The sequence below is a fragment of the Patella vulgata genome, chromosome 4, assembly GCF_932274485.2.
Source record: "Patella vulgata chromosome 4, xgPatVulg1.2, whole genome shotgun sequence".
Classification (NCBI taxonomy): domain Eukaryota; kingdom Metazoa; phylum Mollusca; class Gastropoda; family Patellidae; genus Patella; species Patella vulgata.
In genome coordinates this window covers 9995244-10008675 of record NC_065882.2, presented here as the reverse complement: position 1 = coordinate 10008675, position 13432 = coordinate 9995244, and the positions used below count along the sequence as shown (strand labels likewise).

Below are 13432 nucleotides of genomic sequence, written 5' to 3'. Positions count from 1 at the left end.
ATAAAAAGTTTTACAAGTGCTTGAAAAATCCTGAACAGTTTCTGGGGCTGGTTGCAGATTGAAAAGATGGAAGAAACCCTGTGATTATTTGTGAAATTATGTAATTGAGATTATGAAACCAAGAGCATCAATGTTTACAGAAGCCCATCACATCTATTAAAATCAGCTTTTTTCAGTAAAATCAACACTAAGATAATACTGTGATCAATATTCAATCCTTATTTCACAATCTTTGTGAATTACTAAGATTTCTGTGAGTTTGGGGTGATCAAATGCTGGAATGTTCTTCAGAGAGAGAGAAATGGGATTTAACGTCCACTTGAAACAAACCAGGTCATTTCGGGACTAACATATGGTTTAATTTTATTTCCATTATCCGCTTGCATGTAGGGGTCTTTAGCAGTGGGAAGAAACCAGAGAAAACCCACAAGGTTAGACAGGCGACCCTACTCCTTGTCACGTACAACCAGGGAATCGAAACCACGTCAGTTGACTCAATGCCATCCAACCCCCCTATGTTCTTGAGACTCTCAGATCTTGCTAACAACACACAATGTTACACCAACCATTACAAACATCATACCAATACAAGTTTCTATGGGATAAAAAAAAAACAATTGATAATATCAATGCTGTAAAATATCTACATTTAAATGAGATACATCAGTTGATATTGTAAACAAGGGAAAACTAACATTAAAAAGAAAAAGAAAAAATAGTTGTGGCCAAGGTAACACATTTATTTTTTTGAAAAAGTATGAAAAATGTAGATACACCATATCTCAGGCACTAATAAAGATAGATGTCTCATTTTCGGAATGCTTATTCTTTAATGATAACTCTAAAACCAGACAGAGAGTTTTTCTCTATAATTTTTATCGTTTCTTGGAAAATAGTGCTTAAAAACATTTGCCTCACCACAATATTTTGTCTTCTGAGAAATATTTTGATAACTTTTGCAATATTAATGATAACTGAAATTGCTTTCTGTCTGATTCTGTGGTAGATATTTGTTATATATCCTGCAAATTTGGTGAAGATATCATAATTAGTTACAGAGATGGGGTGTACCTACGTTTTTCATAATTTTTTCCCCAAAAATATGTTACCCTAGCAACAAGTTATTTTAAAGATACATTCCCGCGTACATACTGGGTGATTTAATAGTATATATGGACTAAAAACATATTCAAACTAATTAATTTGTCATAATTTTGCTTCAAATCTTTCTTAAACACTGTAATTGCCAAGGAATGCCCTGCTATAAAAATTCTATCAAACCAGGTCATGTTTATATCACTTGACTTACCTCTCTTTGAAGTCAGTTGAGAATTCATTGCATACATAAGACGATGTTGTCTTTAATCGCTTACTATTGATTACAAATATCAAATCCTAATTAAATTCTCAGATTATCCACTACCCACGTCTTTTTTCGTCATTTTTATCTCAGAAAGTGTTGTACGTCCTACTCTCATAAAGTTTATCAACTTGTACATCAAGCACTCAATGTTCGCATGTGACCTTTGACATCACGCGTGCAGAAATTCCTAATCGTCGGACTGTCGATTAGGGGAACCCTTACATTTTTGTCCTGTATACGTTCCATGAGTGTTTTTTGGGGAATCCAGTATTTTTCTAGTAAGATTGGATATCTCTACTTTCCATATATACCAAAATTGCCATACTTTTATTGGAAATAACCACCCGATAAATACTTTTCTGGCAACCCATCTTTAAATGTTAGTTTACCCTTGTTTATTACATTTCCTAACTATGTGTACCATTTTCAATTCAATAGCTTTAAAATTTAAACAAAAATATTTTTGGATAGCCTCCCCCCTTATGTAAATTAATACAAAGATGAACACTCCTTGTCTAATACACAAGAGTTGTCCAGAGTTATGGAAATATGCCTTGTCTCTCACAATTCAAATTAATTTTGATACTAACCCCTATTTGGTATTTTCTCGCCCAAGATTCTGCTTGAAAGACTGGTGAAAATGAATGTCAAAGAATTTGTAATTGGAACAGCTAATGACAAATCTACAAGATAAAAATAACATTGACATCAACAACTTGGGTTATTATTTGGGGCGGTGGTAGTCAGGGGTACTTATAACTACTAGAATGTCCCTAGTTAGAAGAGAGCCATGGTGGCTCAGTGAGTAAGACACTGGCTTACTAGCTTGGAGGTCGCAGGTTTCATCACGGTGTTGGCCATAAAAGTTCAGTGAGATTTTCCAGCATGGTTTTCCCTTGTCAATGGTGCAGGATGGAGGACCTGACAAGGACAGATGTCTAGTTGTTCAGAAGGGATGAAAAACCAAGGTCCAGTGTTGCATTGCACGTAAAAGATTCCTTGGCAGCTGGAATTTGATATAAAAGTAGGCGATAGCACTGCTGTCCAGGCAAAACTTCCCTCATAGCACACTGTATGAGCACTGCTGTCCAGGCAAAACTTCCCTCATAGCACACTGCATGGCATAAACCCATCTTCATTAACCCAGTCAGAGCAGAAGAGTAGGGCGTTAAACCCCATTTTATTTTATCTCATTACCCTAGTGAGGGGTGGTGCATTTGGTGTTAACAAGAGAGAGAAATTTGGCTTAATGTCCACTTGATGCAAACTAGGTCATTTCGGGACTAATATATGGTTCAATTTTATTTCAGTAATTCTCTTGAGCGTAAGGGTCTTTGGTAGTGGGAGAAAACACACAAGTTGGACAGGCGACCCTACTCCTTGTCACATACAAGCGGGAAAGTGAAACCATGCCACTTAACTCAATGACAGACCGTTAAACCACTAGACCACCCAACCTCCCTGTGGCTAACAAGGAAAGTGTGCCTTCGGATGGGAGGAAATAACAAGGTTCACCATGTACACATTGGGGTGCACATAAAAGTATCCTTGATAGTCGGACAAATTTCTCCCACCTCACATTGTACTCGTAACCCCTATTTGGTATTATTCGCCCAAGAAACCTTGTGGGTTTTCTCCGGGTCCTCCAGTTTCCTCCCGCTGCTAAAGACCTCTAGGCACAAGCGAATTATTGAAATAAAATTGAACCATGTTAGTCCCAAAATGACCTAGTTTGTGTAGCATGGACGTTAAACACCATTTCTCTCTCTCTGTACTCGCAACCATAGAAATAAAAACGTTCCGGTTAGTTTCAAAGTGATTGAATTTTTGTGTTGACAAGACATTTAACCCCATCCTATTACTGGTCCACATCTCCCATATAAAACCCAAATTGTACCTTTAAGCCATAGTCCAGAACCCACCAAAAGTGATGTATAAATTAAAGATATATTAAAATTTCCTCTTTTCCGTCCCTTTAACACTGACCACTGGAGCAAAAGCCTCAATATACTGCTGAACTGAGTTGTCAAAATGCCATTATTACTCCATAATGAATTCAAATAAAGATAAAATTTATCTCACAGTGCCCCCCTTTTCTCAGGACTGTCTTCAGCCACCCCTGCATTAATATACTATTGGCCTACTTTTGGGTTGAATGTTGGAAAAAAAACACACAAAAAATTTTAAAAAAATAAAAAACAAACAAAAAACTAACCCAAAACCCCCCAAAAAACCCAACCTGTGTATACTTACCAGCTGATGATAACGTGATGTAGTACACAACTGATCCAGACTGATTTACAAGGAATGGAAGAAGATACTGAAAATTGTTAGTGAAAAATAATAGAATACACACATCATGTTACCAGTAAATAGCCTAAAACAATAAAGACCAGGTACTAACAGTTGTACCGGTAAGTAATACCAGGAGTCATATTCACGAAAATTAAACAAAAATAATTTAAAGGGGCATTATGAAAGTTTAGATAAAGAGCTGGCATTTCTTACTATAATAATTAAAAACTAGATAATGTAAAGGGAATATGCTGAAAATTTCAGTCAAATTTCTCCACTTTGAACCGAGGTATTAGCAATTTAATCATTAATGAGCATTGAGCAGCTGATCGGATTCAAATGCAGTGAAAATCTGACACATAAGATGGCATTCTTTGAATGGCATTTAGTAATTGGAACATAATCGAATAACACACTATTTATGGATAACAATTACTATGGTTTATTTCACTGCGACGTTTCAACAAGATTTCACAAGTTGTTATCAAGCATATAACTTATATGCTTGATAACGACTTGTGAAATCTTGTTGAAACGTCGCAGTGACATAAGATGGCAGCTAGAGTTGATTAACGTCTTTTCATGTTAATAAATGTCTAATAGTTTATATAACATTCCAGGCCTAAAGAAAGATCTGCAATAGGCAGATTTAGCTCTTACATAATGTAAGTTTAATGTTTAAATCATATTTACCTTCCAATTTGAAAAGAGAAAGATGAGTTCTGACAGGAACTGTTTTATAGGATTTTCATGTTTGATCTTTTCTATACCTTTGCTTCCCCTTTTGATAAATGGATTTGTGCCACCCCATAGAACAGCAACACAGACTAACCAAAAGGCATTTACTGAAATAAGTTACAATAAATGGCTTATGTTTTGTTTTTTTTAAACTTAAATTATTATATTATCAGTTGAAATAAGAAAATATTTTAAAGAATCTAATTGTCTTATAGTGATTCTGACTAAGAATTTTAACTCCAAATTAACCATAAAATATTTATTGAAATATAAGTTGCAATTTCTTTCCTGCAAAAGAAAAATAAATAAAGAAATCAACAAAAATATCCAGTTATAATTACATGGTTTTATGACCTCAACACAGTTATCTCAAAATCCCTACACCTAATTCTGGAAATGTCTAGCCTGCGTCTAGCTAAATCCTGACACGGAGTGCCATCGAGTAATACTTGATTGTGTGGAACATGCTAGAGTCGATTTGCAGCATATCTGACCAACGGTATATGTTTGACACTGGTTGGGCATTATGATTATAGTGTTGAAAACCGTATTAAAACTGAATGATGTTTTGCCATTTGCGAGGCGCGCAAAAACTCAAAACCACGACGCAAAGCTTGTCATTGCATCCATTGCACTTAGCCCCTAGATAAAGTGCTATGTATCTAATCCAAAGCTACTTCATCTATTCTAAATCTATGAAAGGAAAGAGTGAATGAGACTTGCTTTCACTATTAAATTTAATCGTGGACTTTCAGCATGTAAATAAAATATGAAAACTTTAATAATACCTAGCTGATCCTTACTGTCATACATCCTATAATAATTTATGTACTTTAAAACAGATTTCTCATTTAAATTTGAAAATCATGTGGAAAATACAAAATTTCAGAGAATGAGCAGACCATAGAGAATACAGCTCTATGAGCAGACCATGTTTACATTTTACATGTCACGTGTAAACTTAGCTTCCTCGAAAATTGAGCATGCGTACTTTACATTTCCGTTATAAACAGCAAGTGCGCGTAGTTGAGATTCCTTCGGAAAATACACCTTATTAGTAAGTTTGAACTAATTTAAAGATATGATATATTATCAAATGCCATGCCCTAATATTATTTATAAAATGAGCAGTGTTTATATTGCAATATAAACGGTTTCAAGAGACGTATTATTGAAATTTGAAGCAACCACCTGCACAGGTATCTAAATACCTCGGGTTTGCGGCGGTCAGATCAAACGAATGTCAAAATGAGTAACAAAGTTTTGGGTGTGTTTTAAAAGTAGGCCAAGTTGAAGTTATTAAAGTTCTGAATTTATCCTTAAAAGTCCTTGTTTTCTCTCCATTCAATATGTTTAGTACTTAGGGTGACATAAGAGTAAGACAGGGTGACGGAGAGTACTCTGTCAGCCTGTGGTAGGTGGGAATGGTTTTCTATGTGATGAGTGTAATGTACATGTAAGTAGGGGGTTGAAAGACTTTCAATTAAGCCATACCAAATAATCTAATAAAACAAAACCAATTTCTTTCATCTAGTGAATTAATTATCGGTACCTTTGCAACAGAGCTAATATATATTAAATGAACAATTACAAAAGCTTAATTTGCACCTTTGTAAATCAAATCGGTACTTAAGCCCTACATAATAATAAAATCTATTCATGTACAGTAGTGATGTGGTTTTTTTCCCAGTGGGATTATTCATCAAATAATCCAGTCATTATGACTGGGGTAAACATGACAGTAATTCACACTACAAATTTTAGGCAGTAATTATTGTTTAGTACGGTATTATATAATAATTTTTCTTTTTAATTTATTAATATGGCACTTCATTTTAATTAGTGTGCTGCTAACACTTTAACCCAGGTATCGTTTAATCTTGTGTATCTAGCACTAATTTCCTTCACATTCGTTTAATATCGAATCTTTGTTTAAAAATTTGTAAAAACTGTTTAAAATCACCATAAATCGTTTAATTTGTACATGTGTCCAGTTTAAAGCTGACTGATTAATTTATATAATGAGTGTCCAATATACAAGTATTTAATTTCCTGATCACTGTTCAAAAATTAATCATTATACATCATTAATCAATTGATTTGTTTATTTTTTAACAATGATTGAGAAATTAAACACTTGTAAATTGGACACTCATTATCAAAATTGAATGGTCAGGTTTAAACTGGACAGAAGTACAAATTAAACGATTTATGGTGATTTTAAACAGTTTTTACAAATCTTTAAACAAAGATTGGATATTAAATGAATGTGAAAGAAATTAGTGCTAGATACACAAGATTACAGTGTAATTTAGTTGACTTTAGAAATATTCATTAGAGATTAAGTAAAAACAGAAAATTGTAACCCTTGGTGACTTATAAACTTGTCATCAAATGATATTCTCTCTGATGATATTTAATTTAAATAACCCACCAATTAACATGTAGGCCTACCTATTTTTTTTAATGGGACTTTGAGATGACACTTACTCCTTGAATTCATCAAACCTGGTCAGAAATAAAATTATCCCTTTCATTAGGTTTTAAATGTTGATATTCTTAAAATTTTAGATGAATCAAAAAAAAATTAAAAAGATTATTGTGTTTCAACATTTTTTGTTAGAGAATTACTTGCAGAGTTATGCTTCTTGTTTACTTAACAGAATCAGTTGTCCAGACAAATTATTAATAACATTTTTGTTAATTTTATATGCATTGTTTGCATTGAATAAGTCAAAGAAGCTTTTTAATTTCAGAGAAGAAATCAAATTATTACGCCTTAAAATAATTGCCTGTAAAGTTTTTGTAGATTCTACATGTAGATGCTAAAGTTGTCGTTTGATCTCTTGGATCTTTGAATGCCTGGTTTACTTCGCGAAATAAAGCAATTAATGCCCCTTTAAAACAAAGTTTGTAATTTGTTGTTTTTGTCTTCACCCTAGTCCATTTGAGAGGGTAAAATTACCATCTGATTTGACAAGTTTTTTTTAAAAATTATTTCCCATGAAGAATTATGACCCTAGATCACTTTGGAATATCTTGTGGACACTGTAGAGGCTAAAATTATCATCCGATTGCAACAGCTTTTGTGGACTACAAATGTGCATGCAATTGAGTTGCCGTGAATATGTTTCATTGCATGGCAACCCATATTTAAGACTTTTTAACGTGGGTCAATCCGTATCATGATCAAATCAACCAAGAGTAGACCATTGATGGAATGTATAATGATTTGAATAAAGCCACAGTTAAATTGACACAGATTGACCTATTCACCTATGTAGCTCATAATAGATTTTCAGCATATTGAATAATATCGATAAAAGATTTTTTTAAAAAAAGAGTAAATTTGCTACAAATACTCATTTCTGCCAGACGGGCGACGTTGTTAACGAGAGTAGCCCTGGTGATTTAAATATTTGTTTCTACAGTTCTAGACATGATAGTAACACAAGAAATAGTACATGTAATGCTAATCAATAGATTTAACCTGAAATGGTATCAGGTTTAAATTACCATTGCCCTTTTACATGTACATGTACTTGAATATACATGTACATGTACAGAGTATATATAAGTAGTACAGGTTCAAATCGTCACTTGAAGCTGAGTTGCAACTCGTTAGTACGTTTTGCTTACCCATTTGGATGGGATAAAAATGAGATTCACCAACAAGTCTAGACTCTTGGCAATTTGAATTCAGGAAAGATTACAAGAAAACATGATATCTAAAATCTAGTCAAAATTCTTCTTCCTGGCATTGTAAAATCTTATGGTTCCTACATGTAGCCTACATGTGTACATGTATTGGCCGATAGGATAAAAACTGAGATTCACCAATGTACAGAGTACATACACCATGACAGTTTGGATTCAGGAACGAGTACAAGAAAATGTGATATCGAGACAAAATTCTCCTTCCTGGCATTGTCAAATCTCATGGTTCCTACATGTACATGTATTAGCTGATTCCAGAATTTGAACCCAGCACATTCAATTCAAACAGTTCAATTCCATATAAATACATAACTTTTTTTTTTCAGGTATTTTTTTTGCATTGCTTATGATGTTGATGATTTAAGAGAAAAGATGTCTCTCGTTGCAGGTATAATTAATTTTTATGTGTTTTCTGTTTGAATGCAGGCAATTTGATTAAAATTTAAATTGGATATTTATTTTTTTTCACACTTGTTTTGTAATTTAATATATTGGTCTACTGGGTAATTAAACATAAATGCAGGGTACATGTTAACAGTAAGGGAGCTTAAAGGAGCTAAATCGCTAACATTTGGGACCTAGAAATTGACAAAAGTGGGTCGCAACGCATATAATACTGTAATATGAATGTATATAAACTGATTTACATTCAATGGTTTCCGTTTTTACTCCAATGTCAAATCAGTTATGTTCGGCGAAATAAGCCAGCAGTCTCAATCGAGTGCAAATTTCTAGCATCTGGTTATTCCAGTCTACATACGCCGTTCGATTTGGTGCAATGTGTCTAGCCTCGTCCCTCGAGTCTCTTTTTACAACTGGGGCTGAAGCGCATTATGGTACACGATTCGTGTACCAATGGTAAAATGTTTATTTTGTCTTAAATATTGGATATCAAAAGCCCATCTTATTCGGGTAAGATCACAACATCAATGTTGATTTAATTTGACAAATAAATCGTGTTTTCAATGTTGAAGATTTTGGATGATATTGAGTTAGAGACTTAGCTACTTTAAATTCTTCTGTTAGATGTATATGTACATGTATCGCTAGCCAAATCATCCACAGTCTTCGACATCGCAAACAGGACTTATTGGTCAATTTAAATCAACATTGATGTTATCTTACCTTGATATCCAATATTTAAGACACATTGAAAATTTTAAACTTAGCACACGAATTGCGTGCCAGAATGCTTTCGGGGCGTCATTTGTAATGAGGGGATCATGATGATTAAGTGGGTAAGACGCTGGCTCGCTAGCCTGGAGGTCGGGTGTTCGATCCCGGCATTGACCAAGGAAGTCCATCCAGATTTTCCGGCGTGGTTCTCCCTTGTCAGTTCTGCAGGACGGAGGGCCTGACAAAGACAGTTGTCTAGTCGTTTGGATGGGACAAAAAACTGTAGTGCCACTGTCCAGGCAAAATTTCCCTCATAGCACACTGTATGGCATATGTCCGTCTTCATTAGCCCAGTTCGGAGCAGAACAGTAGGACGTTAAATCCCATTTCATTTGTAATGAACGAGGATAAACATACCTCACAAGGGAAGACTACCGGAGCAGACTGGAATAACCAGATGCCAAAGGCTGTCATTTAATTTGCACTCTGCATATTTCGCCGAACATACATGTAACTGATTTTGTTATACAATTAACTGATTAGAAATTAGAGTAAAAACAAAAACAAGTAAATGTAAATCAGTGTATATACATTCATATAACATTATTATATGCGTTGCAACCCGTTTGTGTATTTCTAGGTGCCAAAGAATAGCGATATAGCTCCTTTAAAATATTTCCTAGTTTGCATTAGTGCTCCTACAACTAGTCGGATAGCCGTAAACGGTTAGAACTGGACGGTTAAACGGTTCGAATTCAACGGTACGGTTATTCGGAGATGTCCCCCATTACATAGAGTTGTGTCTGATTATATTCCTCTTTATAACAAAACTTGCCCGTTGTCATTTTGTATTTGATGTTTGAAAATCTTAGAATGTACATGTAACAGTCGTCCTACGATGTCGACTGCTAAAAAATAATACTATTAATAGCACTCGTCGTAGTCATACGGCAAAGTCAACGGACCTTGTTCTGACTTTTGCTACTGTTAATCTAATCTAAATACTTCTCGGCATTTCTAACTACATGTATATTCTACCTTGTTTATTATTTACTTCAAAACGTAACCACCATTCAAAATATAATCATAAAGGCTAGAAAATGACATTATACTAGATTCGTTACGACATTCAACAAGTTTCATATCTCGCAATTTCTCGCAAGAATTCTACTTTGGTTTTTAGTTAAATTAACCAATCATAAAAATTCTACTTGCAAGTGAGGAATTATTTCTTTATTGTCCAATCAATAGACGCCTTCCAATTTACGAAGGGAAATAGAGTATTGTTTTGTATATCATCGTTATATTGAATTAAAAAATGTTTCAAATGAACCAAGTTATCCAGGTAAATAAATAACTACGGCCTTAGATAGTTTAAATTTTCATTAAAAAATTATATATGTCTGAAAAAATTCCTGAAATTTTTGCGCGTGTAATGCCTTTCAGGCAAGTATAGCGTGTGCACGAGTAATGACTCGCACCTCCTGACAAGTTCTGTTTTATGTTTAAAATTGATACCATATGGTTAACGGTTACTAACCGGTTAATAATTACGGCTATTCGAATAACAAAAAGTCCTAACCGTAGGAGCACTAGTTTGCATTTAGTGGATGTTAAATCCCATTTCTCTCCTCTTTCTCAAACAATTCCTGATATTTATTTAAGCCTCTTTAGATACCGTATAAAAATTAGAATATCGTTTTGTGAATATAAAAACCCTAGGTCCAAATGCTCTTCTTGGAGATATTTAATTATGACCTTGTATTCGATCGTGAAATTTGGAAACTACATGCAGTGTCAGATAAACTGTCAAATAAGAAGTATCTTTTTGTACCCTTACAAAAAGAGAAAATGAGATTTGGTGAATGAAATCTGTACATCAGGTTGTGCCAATTGAAGGATTTAATTAGGAGGTATTGATTTTAGCAGAGAGCAAGTGTTAATGGCATCCAAAGCTTTCAGAAATGAAAGCAATTTACAGGAAATTAGAGTTTCTGAAAGAAATGGAAATAACTGAACCAGAGGCGATTCTTTCCATTTAGCAAATAACATTTTGTGTGAAATGTACAATGATACTTTACTACATGGAATACTTGTACTCAAGGTTTTTAACGTCTTATCATTTAGAATGTTTGAAATGAGTTAAATCAGCTAATCTAATTGATAACACAAGTCCAATTACCGGTAAAGTTGACACAAGTCCAATTACTGGTAAAGTTGAAAAGTTGAATTGTGAAAAATCATCATATTTAATCAAAAAGGTGAAATGTAATTGTATAAATTTAATTCGTTTGGATGTCATCTTTTATGTGTGCATGTACCAGTGTGTTATATGCTTAATAACAACTTGTGAAATCTTGTTGAAACATCGCAGTGAAATAAACCATAGTAATTGTTATCTATAAATAGTGTGTTATTTGATTATGTTCAAATTACTATTAAATGCCAAAACAAAACTGACACAGTTAAATGGGACAACAATCACTGTTTGTGTATAATAAACCAGTGATTGTTGTCCCATATAACTGTGTCAGTTTTGTTATGTTTCCAATACATGTAGCTAAATGCCACTAAAGGATTATATTTACTAAATGCCATTTAAAGAATATACCGGTGTGTCACAAGATGAATTTCTTGATATACCGGTACATGTATTTTGTAAAATGTCTCATTATGAGGAAAATTTGAAGCAACATGTACACCCAACTTAAATTTCAATAGTCTTGTGAAAAAAATCAAAACATAATTTAGAAGACTGACTTCCATTTTGTCTTACATAATGTAAATTTAATTGTATAGATGTTACTTTTCAACTAGACTGAATTAACACATCATGTTAACCCATTTCATTGTCCCTGTTCCTTTAATACTTGTTCTGTTTTCTTTTCTATTTTAGACAGTGAACAAGCTGCTGATATTGTAGATCGCCTACAAGCTCGTCTACAAGAAGAGGGTGATTTTTCTCGAGATGACGAACTATCATCCGTTATTTGCATGTTGGAGAGTCCATTGTTTCACCAACTTCTAACCTTACAAGAATCTATTCAAGAGCTGAAACATATATCTGATAATGAACCTCTCACTGAAGATAGTTTTGATTTCTCTTCTTCTGGGAAACTTCATCTTCAACCCAGTCATGGTCACATGCGGGATGTGGGTCATATGAGATACGATGACGACGAGGTTTTAAGTGATACAGCAACCTTAGATTTGCGAAAAACATATTTGAACAATGCAATATCAACACACAACTATAAAATTGAGTTTCAAAAAGCCATACAAAATTCTGCTCACTCCAGAAAAGTTGAAACTATTAAGTTATTCAAGCCAGACAATAGTTCGTTGGGTTTCAGTGTGGTTGGTTTAAAGAGTGAAAATCATGGTGAACTAGGTATATTTGTACAAGATATTCAACCTGGAGGAATAGCTGCCAAGTAAGTAATATTAAAATGGTTAGACATCTTTGATTTTAGTAAAATATACATGACAGTGGTGATTTAATTAAATTTGTCAACATTGAAATTTTTAGGTCTTCAAATAGAACCAATTAGCTGATTTTTTGTATACTTGTTTCAGCCAAAAATGATACTAAAACTAATTATCAACCAACTTCCGGTTAATATATTTAGTAATGAAAATTTAATCGTATCGATGTTGTCGCTAATTACATTTACCTAGTGCTCAACCAAATTCAACTTTTGACTCTTAAGGTTGACTTAAATCAAAGAGCTTTAGTGTCTTAAAAAATGATTTTTAGACATGTATGATCAAGTTCAATGTCAATATACTAACGTAAGGGTAGGAAGATGGCGCCTCCTAGACATCCATGTTTTTTCCTAGTTTAAGGTCCCATTGTTTTTGTGACAGTCCAGAAGTTTCTTTAAATATTTCACACAGATTTCCAATATAAAAATACTTTACATTAAACATTGATTCAAAGATCTACATGTATGCCAAACCATTCTGTAAGAAGTTATTTGATTTAGAAATATTAGCAAGTGGTAGATCTACTGTTTTGTTAATAAGATGTACAAAGGACTGGGATATGCAATGTATCAGCAAGAAATTCATATTTTTACACAGCCACATATTTATTTGGGTGTATATTGTTATTGCCCCTGTCCGTCCATCCGCATTTTGTTTGTGGACACACTATGGGTCACAGTTTTTATCAGATTTTGACAAAGCTTGAAATGTAGGTTT

General features: G+C 33.7%; 2 protein-coding genes across 6 annotated transcripts in view; one reads left to right on the top strand and one right to left on the bottom strand.

Annotated features, from left to right (window-relative positions):
* Positions 1-494: 494 nt before the first annotated feature.
* On the bottom strand, positions 495-5361 carry LOC126817784 (transmembrane protein 234 homolog). Its single transcript, XM_050544929.1, is given in 5 exon segments — positions 495-595; positions 1954-2046; positions 3617-3683; positions 4352-4503; positions 5185-5361. Coding segments are annotated over 5 exon segments (438 nt in total). The 5' UTR covers positions 5210-5361.
* A 41-nt stretch (positions 5362-5402) lies between these two features.
* LOC126819075 (multiple PDZ domain protein) overlaps positions 5403-13432 on the top strand; it is a 243265-nt gene continuing 235235 nt past the window's right edge. For all 5 annotated transcript variants that reach the window (XM_056100527.1, XM_056100528.1, XM_056100526.1 and 2 more), the window contains exons 1-3: positions 5403-5453; positions 8440-8501; positions 12126-12663. In XM_056100527.1, the coding sequence (XP_055956502.1) occupies positions 8486-8501; positions 12126-12663 (554 nt within the window). In that variant the 5' untranslated portion in view covers positions 5403-5453; positions 8440-8485. The remainder of the gene's footprint in view (positions 5454-8439; positions 8502-12125; positions 12664-13432) is intronic.